Genomic DNA, 19,126 nt, shown 5'->3' with positions numbered 1-19,126 from the left:
AATAATAATAATAATAATAATAATAATAATAATAATAATAATAATAATAATTTATATCCCGCCTCTCCCTACGGATGTTGCATATCCATGCAACATCTAGTTCTTCTAGGATACAGTTCTATTCACTTGAAAAGAATATCACTAGAATCCATACCATACCCTCAGATATTTCAATTTGGCAGCCACAGACCTGATTAACCCGCTGTCATCCCGGTTTTTCAGCTACTTTAAAATATCCCAGTTTATCTCTCCTCCTCCTTTATCATCAGCTTACTTCAGTTGGTGAAAACTGGGCTACCAATATTCCTATTAGGCAAAGGCATGCATACATTCCTGGTTTAGCTTGCAAAAGTAGTTTGTACTTAATTAACCTCTTGGAGCAAGGAAAGGAAAGAAAGGGGTGGCATTTTACTCTTCTCAGGAGAATCAGGAAAAATCAGTCTGTGATAGCCTCTTCTAGCATGAATATTCTTCCTCATTAATCATTTTTATCATTTGCACCACACTCTAAAGTTGTCTGGCCACACACGTTCTGGTTTTCATTTGTGAAATGTAGAACAGTATGCTACACCTACGTGGGGAATATTTGGTTGTTCATATATCCCATCCATAATATCTGTGAGAGAAGCAAGGAGGAAGTGGCTGAAGATTATACAGTACAGTACTTGCTTTTCTCACAGATACAACGGATGGAATATAGGAAGAACCAAATATGTATTCCCCACATAGGTGTAGCATACTGTTCTACATTTCACAGATGAAAACCAGAACATGTGTGGCCAAACAACATACATTTGGGGGGGGAGGGGTGCAGGTGGACAGAAATTATTGAAGAATTTAAAAAACAGCACCTGAGGTAGATAGGGGATCTGGGGCCAGAAAGACTTAACTGCATGTAGAGGAGATCAGATAGTAGTACCATAGCAAGATAGGTATTTCCCTCTTTCTTCTGTTCTTTGCCCATTTACTCACTCTTTAGGCTGTAGGAGGCATTAACGGAGGAAGTGTTAATGACCACAAGATCATTTGTGAGTGGACAAAATAAGGGCTGATATGCCAATAGAAATGGAGACTGGCACAATATTCTCTCGCATAACATGGAGCTCTAGTGTGATGCACGAGGCTCACTGTTTGAAAATGTGCTGTGTCGTCAGTTTACTGGATTAACATTTTGAAGATCATTACCTCATCTCTTTTTCAGTTGCTCACCTTGGGCCTCTGCCAGAGATGAAGAGGAAAGGCATTCATTAGCAAGATGATAACGATAACCCATTTAGGTACTGCTTTGGAAACCCAAGCAATCTTTTCCTTCCACTGAAGTCAACCAGTTATTTGGCTGCAGTCACCAAAAGTGACCCTAGTCTCTTGCAGCTTCTGCTTTTTGCATGTGTCTGCAACAAACTAGAGGCATGTGCCACAAAAGGTGGCATTCCTTCTTCCCTATATTTGAAACCTCTGTGTCTAAACAAGCTGTCCTGATGTCATGTTTAGGACTTGGGGACATTGCACAGTGGGGTGGGATTATGGAGTAGGTCTCATATGCAATATATAGAATGGCATGAGAAAGTTTTATTCTGGAACACGGCAAAGGTGACAGACGTAGACATATACAAACCCTTTAAAATAAAGATGGGCACATTGGGATCTACTGGAAGATAACTGGTTAGTTTGCAGAAGATCAGCAGGTTTTCTGTTTCTTGCTAGCTTAACAACAGTAACAGAAAAGCCTCTTCCTTTCTTTTAATTAGCTGCTGAAATAAAATTTAAATGATTGAAGATGAACCATATGTAGGGTTCTTGTGTGAAAGGTCTATGAGTTCAGTTCTGTAACTACAATTTAAAATAGCCTAGACTCATATCTCTGATTCTTATGCTGACCCTTGAGCTTCTACTATATTTTGAAACTGATTCATTGGATCTTGACCCCATGTCATTATTGCCAAGTGACTGGAACATAGAAAGGCTATGGCATAATGAACCTCGACGGACATTCCAGGATCCTGCAGTCAATTACTTCCTTCTCCACTGTAGGTCAGAGATGAACTTCCCAATGATGCCAGTATCTCAGAGTACCAGGGTTTTTTTTCCCTAGAAAAGTATCCCAAAAAGCTATTACTATAGCAAAATTAGATGCTCTATGACACGGAAGTTAGATGAAGATACTTTCCTAGGCCATAAATGAAAAAGACCATTCAGATGGAATTTCAGTGGAAGATGATTAAGGGCAAGAGAGGAAGTGTGAGATGTTGGAAGAAACTGAACAGGTTGGCAAAACAGGGAGCCATAAAGGACGACACACATATGTACACACACACTCACACAGTGCTCTGAAGGACAAAACCAAATGAATGCAATAAATTATATACAAGATACTTTCCTTCATTCTCATTTACAGGCATACTATATAGTAGTATGGTAACACTATGACTACATGTATGGTAAGATTGTGAACGGTCAACTTGCTAATGCTATAGGTTTATGTCTTACCTATCCAGCCTTTAATTTATGACATGTTCATTCATTTTTATTATTTAATAAGGATTTTTATTATACGTGGATGATGCATACTCCTTTTTTCTTTTTTCTTTTACTTAGTAGAAGATACACTCAGATAAAGTGTATATGTAATAATCAATGATTTTGTTAAAACCTTAATTTCATGATTAAGGTGCAATAAATGAAAACTGCAAATATAGATAGAATGAAATAAACTCTTATGTAAACTCATTTTTGTTCAAGTTAATCAAAAATAAATCAAGATTTTTCATATGTTGGCTCAATAATTAATCAGAGTTGAGATTACAGTCAAGAAATCAGTAGACTGGAATTTGGAAGGACAGCTATGAAGGGACTGGACAAGATCCGGAAGTATTTCACTGTATGCTAAAATCAGGATGGTCCATGCTATAGTATTCCAAGTTTCTATGTATGGTTGTGAAAGCTGGACAGTGGTGAAAGCTAATAGGAAGAAGACCAATTCATTTGAAATATGGTACTGGATAAGAAGTTTATGAATACTGTGGACTGCTAAAAGGAGTCTCAATGCTCACTATGACACCACTTTAATAGCCATGACTCCATCCTCTAGAGTCCTGGGGTTTGTAGCTGGTGAGGCACCAGCGCTCTCTGACTGACCAGGCTGAATACCTGGCCAATCTACTAATCCCAGGATTTTGTAGGGTATTGTCATGGCAGTTAAATGGTGTCAAACTGCTTAAATTCTGTAGGTCATGTAAGCCTTTTATCAATAAATGAAACACAATCTGACCATTTGGGAGACCATGGAAGACTTCTTCCAAAATGCATTCAGGGATTACTTTTTCTTTTATCAGCTTCCATTTTTCTTATGATTTCTATTTTGGTGGCCAAACTTATCTATAGGATTTCTTTGAACAAGCCGGAAGAGCTGGTGAGATAGGCTCATCTGCTCTCTTTTTTCTCTTTCTTTTGCAGTTCATGCATGCTTGATAAGGTGTTCTGGAGGCAATTGCTCTTTAACTTGCCTTTTGTAGGCTGGTTGACAGAATTTCAGCAGGATCAGTTAGAAGAGAATTGTATTCTTTCCTAGCTCAAGCTTTAAGGCATTGTTTGCAGCAGACACTGTAAAAGTCATATACAGTCGTTTAGAAAGTGGAAGTCAAAAGTCCCTTTGGCTGACATGGAGTAATTTGGGGAGTTATTTTGCTATTTCACCTGATGGCTACCACTTTGTATGATTATTTATAATGTGTGTAGTGTCAAAGTATCAGAGGTAAACCTTCATGGGTTCAGATTCAGGGAGAGAAAATCCTTTTAGTGTGTGTTGGGTGGAGGGGAGGTAAGGCTGGTGTAGGAAGAATTCAGATTTTATTCTCTTCCTTTGTACAGTTATAAACAGCAGGTGGCACACTACTGGGCTCGTGTTAGGAGGAGCGCTAGATATTATGGGACACATCTTTCAGCACCAACAATGATCTCTTCTGCTCCAGGGGAAAGGAAAAGGAGACTTTTGACTGTCCCAACATGCAGCTGCTGTCTAGACAGATTCAGCATAAGGTTTTTCAAGAGTGCAGAAAGTGATCTGTGAAAGCCAGAATGGATTTATAGAAAGCTGACAATATCTTTAAGTCAGTGACAAAACAATTCTTTAATAATCAAATTAAAATATTTTAGGAGAAAACATTCTGACACAGCTTCTAAAATGCTAAATGCATTATGACCGGTGTGGTGGAATGACCAGCAGTCAGCGAGGAGTATTGTTTAGTCTGTATACTTCAAACCATCCTTCCATCTCCAACTCTTCTAAAACACGACCTCATAGCCTGAAAAACCCACCCCTCCAAAAAAAAATCCTTCCATTGATCACTATCAATAACCTGAATCATATTAAGATTGAAAACTATTTCTCCTTTACATGCTAGACATCTCTATTTTCACAAACCAAATACCATATTTCATCATTAACCCTCACCATCATCAATCATTATTCCAACATAAGAACATGTAAAGATGACCAAAATGCTACCAAAAATTGGCACAAAAAGGTACTGTAAAGAAGAAGAAAAAACTAATAGAGTCCTAGCTATTTTGAGCAAAGACAATCAAATTTAAATGCATTGTTAAAAGAACATCCCAGAGACTTAAGGGATGTTCCCAGGACTGTATGGATGTTTACATAGTCTTCCAAGGAGAAGACATCCACAGCATACCACTCCATATTTGTAAATGTTTATAATTTCTGCAAGGAGCAGAAAGGCTATGAGAGGGAGGGAGTACTTTTGCATTTTCCAAATGACTGCCCAGTGTTTTAAACAGGAAAGATGCATGGTCTACAGCTCTGCCAAGGATTACTTACTGATGACAATTGTATCATTTGCAGTCTCTTAAAAGGGCAGATCCCAGTGAGGAGAAGCATTAAACTGAAAATGAGGACGTGGCTAAAATGCTGTTATTTACCACCAAGCTGAAGCTTGTTAATTCAGTAGTTTATCTAACCGACTTTATATTATATATTTTAGCCCTGCTAGCACGCAAAATCTGTTATGAGATTTTCATCTGTAGATTTCTGCAGCCCTAGTAGATGCAGGCAATGCTGGGAAGAGTATGCAAAAGTTACTTTTTGAACTATAAATCCCAGGAACCCCAAGCAGCATGGATACTGGCCATGTTAGCAGGAGATGCTGGGCATTTTAATCCAAAAAATTACTTTTTGGAGCTCTGCTTGTGCTTGATTTTGAATTTATTTTCCGTGTGCAAAGATGTCCTTATTTGCTCGTACGTTGGCTAACATCTAGTTGTTATGTATCGGACTGGTTAATGACACTATTCAAAATATTATTTTATTTTATAGACTGTGTGATTTGTAAAAAGAATATAAAGATCATATGTTAGTTCTGTAACTGATAAAACACTAGCAATTCATCATCATGCTTTTGCCTGCGAGGATTAGCTGCCAGTTCCAACAATGTAAGATTCTATTTATGGCCTGTAGTGCTTTATGTGACTTCAGACATAGATACCCCTCCCAGACCTCTTTCTTCTACCCGTGCAATTTGAGATAATCCAAGGAATGCAAACTTGCTTTAATTCGTGGAACAGTTGTGTTTGGACTAAAAAGATGAGGGACATATTTCACACTTGAAAGTTAATATGAAGACAGCTTTCTCCATCTTTTAAATTTTCTGCTATAGAACTGGTTTGAGTGAAATAGCTTTAGATCATGGGATCTGTGAAGAATATCCTAGTAAACTGGTTTATAATTATAATTACACACAATTCACTCAAATTTGAACATAAAAGTAGGGATATAGCTCAGTTAAAGGAAAGTTATCCTATTGGACTCCTATCTGTCCATACCTTTTGAATTCAGAATGTGTTTCTGTCCTGAATTCAGTTTGCTAGTTTGTTTTTGAAATCTCCAGTGGGACTGCCTGGTTCACTTCAAGCTTAAAAGGGAAATGCTTTGAGAGTGCCTTCCGTTTCTTCCTAATCAGACTAAAGACCCAGGCCTCCTTACATCTGTGATAGCAGCTGGACTCTCTGTGATTCAAGAGTCTGGGTTTAAAAGTTATTTTTAATGCAGCTCTGTATGACTCAGGCAGCATTAGTGGTGAATCTTAGAGGGGCAAGAGGTGTCACATTTGGAAGAAGATATTTTTTGGTCACTTCAGAGCTCTATTGAATTTTGAATTAATGTGATAAGTAGCCAACGTTTGCTCTGTGCAGGAAGCAGAATGAAAAAGCATATTTGAAACAAAACAATTATATACAGTGCCGCTTAAGATTACAGGTGGGCTTTACCATTTTAGAATTTTACACATACACCCCAGGACAAATGATGCAAAAATACAATTTACCCCACTGTGGTGAATAAATTACATTGTGCAAAAAGGGCTTGCTACATAAGGAATAATTTTAAAACTACAGCATCTTCCCCTACAGCCTGAATCATATCTATCTACTCTGGGATGGGGGCATTACCTTCAAATAAGAATTCTGCTCCCAAAATAAAGTATTCCTTTAGTCACTAAATTTCTAGGATTGTAGACAGTGAGGCACTGAAAATTGTTCACAACTGGAACTCTTATACTTGCTGTGTTTCCTTGATAACTTTGTACCTGCTCTTTTTCTTATATCTCAACTGTATTTCTAAATGCACAACTGAAGTTATTGCAGTAAAAATCAGGGTTTGAAAGAAAATTTCATCGGGGGAGGAAAAATTCTTATTGGGGGGCAGTGTCCCTATTTAACCCTCCCCCTGCCCATAGCTACACATCTGGTTTATTCTACACCTCAGAATTCTATAATCTCATTCTGCTCCATTAGTTGACTAAATGTTAGAAGTCATGCTTTCAGATGACATTTATTGTTCATTTGCCCTACCTCATTTTACCATGGAGACCATTGTCTTCCATTTGTAACCTTACTCTGTCCTCTGAGGCCATACTACACTTTTTAAAAATTATCTAGTAAGGAGTTAAAGAAATATAAAGAATAGTTGTATTCTTGTATTGCTATAGCTAGGAGCAAACATCCTGGCAAAGGGAATATTCCTGGTCAGGTCAAACATTCCAGTGTAAAATAGAGACTGAATCTCAGGATGTATTTAAAAAACAACAACAACAACAATGTTATACCAATGTGTTTCGACCAAGAAATTTTCTATGGTCTTCTTCAGGGGCTATTAAAAGAAAAAGTGGAGGGATAATATTTACACCTTAAGACATAAGCAAAGCAGACTGAAGAGATTTCATTCCTATATGTGCACATATGCCTCATATGAAATTGGATATAAAATACCATCACTTAAAAAACCCTGACATATTTGTAATGCTTTATATTGTTTTCTTGTTGTATTTAGTTGTAAATGTAATTGTAATTGTAAATATAAATGCATTGCTTTGTGTTGCGTTGTTTAATGCTTTTAATGCTTCATGTTGTTTTTAACTTGTACTATTTTAAATTTGTTAGCCACCTTGAGTCCCTATACTGGGAGAAAGGCAGGATAGAAATAAATAAATAAATGATGATGATGAGGAGGATGTTTACATTCTAGTAAAATAATTTTCTCTAAATACTTAAAAAACAATTTGAAAATGAACCAGTTTTCAATGTGGACTTTCTTTCATTCATGTGAGCTTGGCTACCTGATTTGTAAATTATGGGGAAGGAAGGAAGGAAGGAAGGAAACAGTAGTAATGTAAGCACATCCTCCCTGTTCAATTCTGCCAGCTCTTTCTTTTTCTTCAAAAACTGGGACTCATGGTGGCTTACCATTATCATAAAAAAACCTATATATCTTAAAACATACAAAATGTCAACATTAAAATGGAATCGGTTGAATAAGTGTGTGTGTTAAGTTTTTAAAGAGTAATTTAAAAAACAGGAAAACCCCTTTGGAGAGGGTTAACAGAACTGATAAAGTAATCAGTTAGTACATCTCTCCTTGGCATTTTCACTGTATCTGACTGTAGTACCTATCAACTGCTTCAGACAAAACTAGGGCTGACTCCAAGTCGTGTTGCTGTCTGAGGCAAAGGACAACATGATCTTCCCACTCCAGTCTATTTAAGGAAGCCAACTGGACTGGCAATTGAATGTTATTTTAACACTGGTGACAGGCTAGCATCCTCCACTGCATCTAGAACAGGGGTAGGCAACCTGCAGCCTGCGGGCCGGATGCGGCCCGGCGAGGCCTTGGGACCGGCCCCAGCCTGGTCCTGCCGCCGATTGCTGCCGGGGCCTTTGGCCTCTCACGTGCAGGGGCAAGGGGGGCAATTGTCTATAGATGCCTCAGAAACATGCATTTATATTAACATTTTTTTAAAAATCAGCAATTTTTTTTGCGTGTCCTCCACTTTTTTTTAAAAAAAAGTGTCCACCATTTGAAAATGTTGTCCTACATTTGTCCCAGTTAATTTATTTATTTAAATTTTTTTAAAAATTATTTAATTATTTATTTTTTGGCTTCAGCCCCCCCAGTTGTCTGAGGGACAGCAACCCGACCCCCGGCTCAAAAAGATTGCCTAACCCTGATCTAGAAGATCAGGCTAGTTTAGGGAGCCCAAGGGAGGGTATGTTGTATAAAACACTTTGCCTTCCTTTTGTATACAGGGGATCATTTAGACTAAACAGTTGAGGACGTAAATTCTGCCTCAGCATCTGTTGCTGAGTCAGGCATGACATTCTGGTTAATATTTGGGTTTGTAACCTGAGGTCTATGGATAGGTTTCAGGGGATTTATGAATGGGGGTGGGGTTCCAAAGGTATTCCACCCTCCTTTGATTTCCTACTTTCCTGTTTGAAAAATACGTTTGAGTATTTTTCTGAAGGGCATGTTCATAACATTCATCTCATTTTCAGTGGGATCCATAATTTCCAAAATATACTTTCATTTTTATCACAGTTGGCCCTAATGGGATAGAAGTTCTTAATATTTAAGAACTTTTTTCTCCATTAGGATAGAAAGAATTTGCTTACTTAGTGTGATGAGAAACATTGTCTCAGAGATTTCAACAATTCCTTGTTGGTACTATCTTCCCAAAGTGCACCTCATGAACAGATTTTTGTCATTATTTTAGATTCGTAACAAGAGCAAAGCATCCAAAGCTGGGCTATGTGAAGGGGATGAAGTGATATCTATCAATGGAAACCCTTGCACTGACTTAACCTATTCTGAAGTTATTACCCTGATGGAAAGCCTGACTGACATGCTGCAGATGCTTATAAAGAGGTAAAGGAAATCTAAATCTACAGTGCTATATAAATAAAGTTTAATAATAATAATAATAATAATAATAATAATAATAATTCATGCTATATTCTGACAATTATTTCTACATTACTATGTTACACATTTGGGGGGAAAGCCGTGCATTTTGCATGCCATTTTTTTTATCAGAAGTTGTCCTTTAGAATAAAGTCCCTACTTCAGCTCACAACAATAAATAATAATAAAAAAACTTTAAGTGGCTCATTACCCATTACCATGTATGGATGTGAGAGTTGGATAGTGAAGAAAGCTGATAGAAAGAAAATCAACCCATTGAGATGTGAACTGGAAGAGAGCACAAGGACCACCTAGTCCAACCCCCTGTAATGTAGGAATACACAATTAAAGCACTCCTGACAGATGGACATTCGACATCCAGGCTCTGTTTAAAAACCTCTAAAGGAGGAGACTCCCAACACACACTGAGGCAACATATTCCACTATCAAAGAGCTCTTATCATCAAGATGGTCTTCCTAATGTTAAGGTGGAATCTCTTTTCCTGTAGCTTGAATCCATTGTTCTGTGTCCTAATCTCTGGAGCAGCAGAAAATGTGCTTTCTCTATCCAAGATTATCATAGATGGTGAAAAAGACAAACAAATGGCCCTTAGAACAGATCAGGTTGTCATATTTCAGCCACATCATGAGAAGAGATGACTAACTGGAAAAGACAATAATGCTAGGAAAGGTGCGAGGTTCACCATGAATCAAAGCTGACTTGAGGGCAATTAACAAGTGGCTAATTAATTTAAAAACTACATATGAGAAAGGAACCCAGAAAACTGTTTTTTAAAACCTATTTTGAAACTGGTAGTATTGAAGCTGTACATACTTTATTGTCAAAAGAGTACCATCTGGGGAGGACCACAGATTTATATGAACATATTATATAGTCCTTCAAAGATACCTGACCTGAACTGTTCAAGAAGTAACAGATCAAATCTAGTTCTTTTAACTGGATTCCAAAAGACACTGGTAACCAGAGCAGCCAATACAGATCAGTTTGTCTGTTCCATTTTCTTGACTCCCAACAACAGGGGGGGGGGGACTATGTTATAGTCTTTGGTGGCTTTGATATCTGGAGATCAGTGAATCCACCCCAGGTTTTCTTTAGCTTTGGGTTATCCAAGTTGCTAACCCTGTTTAGAAATAGTGTTCAGTACCTTGGAACATGACCCTGTTGAATTAAAACCTGGTATGGATTCATTGTTCCACTGGCCTTGACACCAGCAGCCACCTCTCTGTTCTGTACTAACTAAATTTTTCCAGACTAACTTCAGAGGCAATTCCATGTAGCACATATTATGATAGTCTGTTAAAATGTTTGTTTTTAAATATCACCACTTATCACAGCATCTGGTTCTTTATGAAGGCATATGAGAAACAGAACACCTTATTCCATGAATTAAACTGCATTTAATTAGAACATTGACTTGCAGCCCTTATCTGCAACCCACACTGCAGAAATAATCCAGTTTGTCACCACATTAACTGTCATGGGACAATGCTATGGAATTCTAGAATTTATCATTTGTTGTGGCACCAGAGCTCTCGGAGAGAGAAGGCTTAATGTCTCACAAAGCTACAATTCCCAGAATTCCATAGCACTGAGCCATGGCAGTTAACATAGTGTCAATCTGGATTATATCTGCTCTGTGGATGCAGCCTAAATCCCATTGAAAAGTTGCACTTCTACATAAACCTGTAGAGGGTTTTATTTACAAAACAATATTGATGATATTAAGCACAGAAGGGGTTTAAATTGTCATAGTGGTTGTGGTAGTATTCATTTCACTTATAAACAACATCACAGTGGAGGGAAAATAACATCTTTAAAGTTTTAACAAAACATTTGTGCAGTCAGATCAAAGGATACTATTTCCCCCAGATATGAATAAGATGAATTTTCAATTTTGAAGTTGAGCTCTGTGATCAGTATTGCTACTTGAATAGTACAACTTTAAGGAAAGATGGTTGACCCACCCAGTGAATTACAAATGATTCTGTATTAATAAGTTTTGAGATAAAAAGTGAAGAGAGCAATTATATTAAAAGGATCCAAGTATATCCATAAGCACAGAACCTTTTAAGGGGGAATTTCTGTCTCTCTCTCTTTCTTCCCGCCCTTCACACATTCAAAGCCAGACACCAAGCTACCAACAAAGGCTAACATTTATTTGGCTTGCCCCCAGGCTTCCTTCCTACAAGGAAATGTTTACAGATTCATAGTTTATATCTATGGAGTACCAGAATTGATTGCCCAAATAATACAACTTGATAGAAACCAGCAACAGTCTCAGAACTTCATAAATTAAGATGTTTGACCTTCTGGGAGCTCAGTTATGCCTCATTAGATGCCATAGATTGATCTTTGGTCCAAATATTGTTTCCAGCAAGTGGTACAGATGCAAGTGATTGTGAGGAATCTTTGGGTAGAGCTGAGTGCCTTATGTTTCCCTCCTTTGTCAATATATATAGTTCTTCTAGGGCTCTTCAAGACACAGTAAAGCTGTCACGAAGCTACAGTATTTATTGCTGCAGTTGCCAAGTTTTGTTTTGTTTTTGTTTTTTAAAAAATACAATCTAAATAATGTTTTGGTTGTCCCAATGGCCTTTCACACTACACAGCTCTAATATTATGGACTTCATCACAAGGGTAGCAAAAATCCTGTGCAGAAATGGGATTGTAAAATTAGGAAAACACCCACAAATGTGGGATGTTTTCAGATGCATTTGCTTGAAAGAGAAATAACGTGAAAATAACATGAACGGAAAGTCGACAAAAACAAGTCCTTTTTAATGTGAAGTCGAAGGCTTTCATGGCCGGCATCCATAGTTTTTTGTGGGTTTTTCAGGCTATGTGGTCATGTTCTAGAAGAGTTTCTTCCTGATGTTTCGCCAGCATCTGTGGCTGGCATCTTCTCTGAAGACCACACACTATCAGGCACAAACCTCTTGAATTGGGTAACACGTGTCTTCATTGCATAGTTTAATTTTATAATATTTCTTTACTTGAATAACCCCTGAACAATGTTGCAATGTAACCTTTATTTGGGTTGATCAACGGGAGACAACAAAGGTGGTTGTTAGTCAGCAGTTCCATACGGAACATAATTGGTTGGACATTCAGGCTAAAGGATTTGTAAAGGATCAGTGAAGAGTCTTAGAGACAGTTGGGGAGCCACAGATGACCATCAGTGACAGTTGGCTAAAGAGAGAGAAGCTGCTCAGAGGGAAAGGGAAAAGGCCAGTCTAATGGAAACTGCTTTCAGGCAGAGGACTGAGTAGAGGAGACTACAGGAAACAGCCCCCCAAACAGAATCATCCTAAGAGCTGAAAGAGAAAGAAAATAGCTGTAAACCACCAGTTTCTGATTATGAGGAACAGGTTCTAGCAGCATATAGGGAAATCAGGTCTAAGGCCAAGGCTACTGAGAATTCATTAAGCTGGAAAAGATGTCTATGCTTATTAGCAGACATAACCATATTTATCTAAGTACATTTAAGCCATCTCAGCCCATTCGCTGAAGAGAGACATATTATTCCACTGTGCAAGCCATTTCCTCTAATACAGCTCCTTGTTTTGTTCCTCTCATCTTTAGTAATGGTTTCAGTCTTGTGAATACAACATAGGAACTGGGCTACCAGCTTTCTAAATTGGAGACCAGATCATTTTGGGGTGGTAGTAGTTAAAGGTTAGGTAGCTGAGACAGCCTTGTGGTAAGATGTCCCATAGGCCAAAGCCTCAATTTTTTTAAAAAATAAGTAAAGCATAAAGTCTTCACGATTTTCCCATATTTAGAAGTAGTGATAGGACAAGCCATCTTGTTCCACCATAAATATGCATAGGTCCTACCTGGTAAGGATACACAGCTCAATCCTGCTGGGGACCCTCCTACTAAGGAAAGGCCTGATAATGCCCTCTTTGTTAAGGTAACCCTTCCACCACCTGTTACACCTCTTTCTTCCATAAAGGAAAAGCATTGGCATGTGTCTGTGGGAGGGGGGAGATGAGGAATAGCAGCAATGGTGATGGGACATTAATTTGCTGGGGGCTTTACCTGAGGTGAAACAGGTCTAGGTCCACTCCTAAGGTCCTCTTCCCTTCAAGCACCTGACCCATTTCCATTTTAAATACTAAAGGCTAAAACTCTTAAGCTATGTTCTGTGGGGTAGCTCTATTAACTTATATGACTCGAATACTACACATGTAACACAGAATATTAGAAGGTATTCTCCTTTGCCTCAGTGAGAAAATCCTCATTTTTTTCCTGGAAGCATTTTTAAGGTCCACATAAAGCTGAGATGAGGACATTTGTGAAAAGCTTGTGAAAGATTTTCCTGTAATTCTTAAAGTCATCACCCAAACTATTCTGGAATTTAGAAGTTTATTACATGGGAGGAATTTCTCTTAAATTTTGATTGAAAAGAAAATGGGGCCAGAACGCATTCATGTAAATTTGCTAGTTCAGCGAATTTACGTGAATTCGAATTGTGTTTGAACTGACTTCTCATCACCTGAAAATAGCTTGCCATTGTCCGAAATTGCATGTGGTAGTCTATCATGCAATAATGTTAAACCACATGATTGCATTCGGATTGCCATTGGATTATGTTTCCAATTTCCCTTGTCTGATAATCTCCAAAGTAACAATGTTTGTAATAAGAGTTATGAACTGCAGAAAAGCCATTCCTGTGAATGCAATAATTTAAATAATTGTATAGTTAAAATTCAGTTCTCTAGCTGAGAATAATAGTACTTCCATTCTTCTTCCAGATATGCAAAGTATTGCTATGTTATCTTCATAAGGGACAAACTGCTGAAAGGAAGGGCACAACTCTAGTTCTATGTCACTGGTATGACAGAGAGAGATATATAGCTTTATCTCCCACAGTCCTTTTTCTGCTGTTGTTTCACAGCCCTGGTATTCAAAGCATGGAAACTGTGCTCCAGAATTTGGAAAAATTTACCCTTCTAAGCACTTCTCTGATCCTGGGAGTATATATGAGTACTAAGCACTGATAATCTTATCCTGTATGTATTTGTCTAATCTCTCTTTAAAGCCATCTATGCTGGTGGCTGTCACCACATCTTGTGGCAATGAAGTACATAATTCATCCACTGTGTAAAGAATTAATTCTTTTTGTCTGTTCTGAATACTCCACCATTAAGCTTCATTGGATGACTGAGTTCTATTGTTATAAAACAACAGGAAAACCTTCTTTCTATCCATTTTATTGACAGTGTGCACAATTTGTACATATAATTATTTATCAGCATTATATGCTTAAATTGGTCTGCTAGGCAAATATAAATCCTCTAGCAGCTACAAGGAAGATTTATTTTGGTGCACGTTCAGTCTCATTCACATTCCACACAAAATTCAAACGAGAATGATAAGAACTTGTAACAGTCCTTTTAGTGGCCATAGGAGTTTTTTTAAAATGGCTTAATTGCTAAGAGTCACAGAAAAATGTTGCAGGTAGCTCAGTAACTTGGCAATTTGCAAGTATAGTGACCAATGGTCAATTTACGTGTATTTCATTTATTTTACCCTTGGGACTTTTGATGTGATCTATTAATTATTTTCTTTAACTTCAGTGTCATCCATTCAAGGGGCATTGGGGTCATATCCATATGTCTATTCTATTTTTAAAAATATCTGGGTAAAATCTTGGGATGCTCCAGCTCTTCTGAAAGTCTGAACATTGGACAGATTCTGTAATCCATTTTTAAAGTGAGTTAATAATGAGTTATACTGACAGCAACATATTTCTACTATTTGCTTTGTGTGTGTTTGTGTGCCTGCAGATCTTCCAGTGGGATAAGTGAGGCCCTAAGTCCTGAAAAAGAAAATGGAAGACATAGTGAAATCAAAAATGAGGAATATAAAGAAAGTACAACCCTGCAGATCAGAACAGCAGTACCAAAAGTTCACCAAGAATTGCTGATTACAGGGGTGACTGTGGAAACAACTTCAAAAGATGTGGAACAAAGTCATGTGGATTTTTCTGGAACAAAACAAGAGAGAGAGCTAACCCCCTCCCACAAAATCCCCCCTAAAGTAATAGAAGTTCCCGAAGCACACCTAATAGACATGCCTGCTCTCACTAGGGGGAATGGAGAAAAGCCAGGCCCTACAGTTGAGTTACAGTTGTCCCTCTCGCATGACAAACCCAAAGGCACCAATGCTCCTGCAGTGACTGTCCTGGGGACTGAAGAGTGCAAGCCTCTGGAAACAGGACCCACCCTCCTGAAAGATGGGACTAGCTGGGTGATTCCAGCTCCTGCAACTAAAGACCCCACTGTCCAGTGGTCAAGCAGGTCATTCCAGATTGCTAGTGGCAACACAGGGGTCAAAGCAATCCATGAAACGGAAACAAAGGAGCCTTCTCTCACCAAAGTAGAAGTGATCCTGGACTGCTCTAGCCAGGCAAAGGAAAGCTCCAGGTCTGTGTCTGAAAAGGGGTGTGTGGATTCTCAAGTGGAAGGAGGGCAGTCAGAAGCACCTCCTTCTGTAGTCTCCTTTGGAATCTCATCTGAAGGCACAGAGCAGGCAGAAGACGATCTGCACTCTGAAAGGGAACATAGCAGACCTCACAAACACCGGGCAAGGCACGCCAGTAAGTATGTCACAGCTTAATGGGTGGTATTGTTTGAAGGATATATTTTGTAACAGGCAAGATTTTGGAACACCGTTATATCCACATGCTTAGAACTAATACATACTTTACAAGGAGGCTTCCTAGGTTCCCTCTTCTGTCCACTTCTCTCTCATAAAAACGAAATACAACTCAGTTTCTTTTATTTTTGCAAACTCTGTAATATGGTTATGGCAGGAGCTGCTTGCGCTTTGTAACTCTAACTTGGAAGATTGCTTTGTAATATAATCTGACTCTGTTTTTCTGTAAGACTAACTTTTGACTTCAAAATAAAAATACTGGCTTGTTTTGATAGCTTCCCAGGATTGTTAACAAAGACTTAAAAGGCAATTTGAGAGAGATTGTACCACAAGAGAAACATGTTGTCAGACATATCACAGATGCCTTTAGAATTCACTTTTAAGAAAGAAAATCAACCTTTTCTCTAGAAGGGATGTAGCATCTTTAAAAGTGCAAATGATGCTACTTCTATTAAAAGCTGGGAAGAATTTAAAAAAGAAAGAAAGGAAAGGAAAGGCTAGTAGTGAAGCTTGATGATGCTTGCAGAAAGTCACTTTGATGGACACCAGCATGTGTATTTTTGGCTAGTTATATGATCCTTTCAGTTTTGCAAGGCTTCCCTAGACTGTAAACTGAACTTACTATTCCTTCTGCTTTCCATACCTAGAGGTCAGTGCAAAACCTAAGCAAGGTCTTACTTGGAAGTAATCTGGATGACAAGTAGTAATACAGATAAGAAGACTAACTCTGATTCGCCTTTTCTCAAAGCATCTGCTTATCAATTCAGTTCTATTGCTGGCACTTGTGCAATCATACCTATTTCAAGAATTCTGTCAAGGGATTTCATTGCAAAATAGCAGAGGCGCAATGATATATCATAGTACTTAGCTAACTTACGCAGACTGCCAAGATAAGCATGACAACCCGTTGCTAATTCCTCCAGAAGCATATTTTTAGAATTGTAGCCATTTGTATTGGTGTGTGGAGTAAGCCATAATTTACACTTAAAGGATCCTCACGTAATCACAGCTTTATGTCATATTAAAAGGAGTACAAAGGAACAGCATGCATGCTTTGCGTTTTGGCAATGAAGTCAGGAAGAGCAACTGTGAAACTGTGTCTGTCAAGTTATACCACTGCTTAACTCAGAAGAACATACAACTAAAAAGAACCCCAACAATACTGTATTATTTTTCCCCTTTAATATACAATTGCTTTGAGAGAAGTATAGTTTGAACAAATCAGAGAGTGGCTTCCACTATTGAAAAATAAAGAAAAAAAAAAGATTATTCATTTCTAACAAAATATAAACTTTGGCTGATACCCTAAGAACAACGTTAGATGTGCTCAAAGGGGCTTGTGAATATTAAGTTAAATTTGTCTAATAAATAATAATTTGATTATTTTAGCTGCCAGCCTCCATGCACTCTCACTTACTTCTTCAGAAACTCCCCACGGTTTCAAAGCAATAATACTATGAGGTATGAAACAATGCTATTTGACCCCCCCCCCAAAAAAAAAAGAAATTGAAAGCTCTCTTGAGCATGTGCTGCTCATTCTTGGTTTTCCCTATTTGCAATTTGAATTAGTAACTACATTGTTATATTCCAATGGAAAATGTTCATAATATTTCAGAGGTATTGAGGGCTGGTCCTACCATTAGAATGTGTAAAGAAGCTGCCTTAAGCATCTGCTCTGGAATATTATGAAAAGGTGCAAATTTTTATTTTATTTGTTATTCCTACTGAATTTTGATTTTATTGTTTTTGGGAGGGGGGACCAGATATAAAACAACTGGTCTCAGTTCAGGTGCAATGCCACTTTGACTTGAGGATGAGGATGCAAAAAGGCTCTGGGGCTCCGTCTCAAGGCAGTAACATTTCTTGGATATCCACTGGACTATAAAACTAGTCTATGAAACAACAGAGTACACACAAGCTATGTGTTGTTAAATTAATACATTCTGAATAGTAACATTCTGAGGGCTGCCTATCATGATGTTTATAATTGTATGTATTGTATGTTGTGCAAAATAAGAATTACTATATTAGTGTCTTGTCCTCCCTCCCTCTGCCACACCATTAGTCAAAAGGTATTCCAGTCCTATGCATGTTACCTTCAATGGGTGAGTGCATAGGACTGCAGCCATAGTTATAAATCTCCTGATGTTAGAAACATCTTTCCATTATGGAAGGACTATGTTTGCATATGGGTGTACAACTCTGATGTAAGCATGTAATATGAATATGATAGAGGGGAAAGAAAATTACTTTAGTATCAGTAGAATTATTCCTCTAGCAGCTATTTCAAGGTGAACTTTCTGTTATCAGAAGCTTTTTAAAAAGGATTATTAGCAGCCTGATCACATTGAAATTGTCCTCATTTTAGTCACCTTATACTTCTAGGTCACACACTACTTAATTTTTTTTACTCTAGAAGTCTGCAGCCCAATACTAGTCTGGCATTAAGGAGAGGCTTTTCTCTAACAGTAGTCTGATTGCACTTAATTAACAACTTTGCTCCATATTCTTAAAAAAACACCCTCTTCTGAGTAGCTTTCAAAATTCCATGGTGAAAATAATCTAAGAGGGTGAGTGGTTCAAATCAAGATTATTGTTTTCTGTAACATTTTAGGATCAGTAGGATCAACGTCAGGGAGTTTGCTAGGAACAACAGGAGCCATATATGAAGCTAGGCTGAGTGTGAACTTGACTAGGGACAATTCACTTGAGAACATGACACTAATTGAACTTAACTGGAAACCAAAAGAGTGAATTAGTAATGTTAACTATACAGCCCTGCCATTCTTGTGTGGATATGAATCATTTGGTAACACCACTTCAAATAATGTCTTTCTTCTCTATATCTATTTGTATAAGTTCCTGCAATTTCTCTTGTCTTGTGTTTATCAGGGGGGAAATTGCTTGCTTTCTGTCGGAACGGATATGTCTGGGCTGGCTAATATTAAAATAGCAACTTCGGATTTGAGGGCTTGAGGATTCCATCTCCCTTTCCATCTTTTCAACAGAAGATCGCCATACCTTACATACAATGTTTTTGAAAGCCTCTTTAGATGAATTTGGGTTTAGTATATGTAATGGACACCTACAAGTAGAGAAATAAACAAAGCTGTTTTGTGTGTTCAGAATTCATTTTGCCCTAATAAGTATACTGATCTATTACCCCACCTCATTTGACTGAAAGGCCAATGGCA

General features: G+C 37.9%; 1 protein-coding gene across 2 annotated transcripts in view; it reads left to right on the top strand.

Moving 5' to 3' along the window:
- SYNPO2 (synaptopodin 2) overlaps nt 1–19,126 on the top strand; it is a 119,003-nt gene that overhangs the window by 72,954 nt on the left and 26,923 nt on the right. For both annotated transcript variants that reach the window (XM_042468524.1, XM_042468523.1), the window contains exons 2-3: nt 9,060–9,211; nt 15,062–15,873. In XM_042468524.1, coding sequence (XP_042324458.1) covers nt 9,060–9,211; nt 15,062–15,873 — 964 coding nt within the window. The remainder of the gene's footprint in view (nt 1–9,059; nt 9,212–15,061; nt 15,874–19,126) is intronic.

This window comes from Sceloporus undulatus, chromosome 5 (genome assembly GCF_019175285.1).
Source record: "Sceloporus undulatus isolate JIND9_A2432 ecotype Alabama chromosome 5, SceUnd_v1.1, whole genome shotgun sequence".
NCBI classification, from domain to species: domain Eukaryota; kingdom Metazoa; phylum Chordata; class Lepidosauria; order Squamata; family Phrynosomatidae; genus Sceloporus; species Sceloporus undulatus.
The sequence above is the reverse complement of the archived record's forward strand: the minus strand, read 5'-3'. Positions and strand labels throughout refer to the sequence as shown.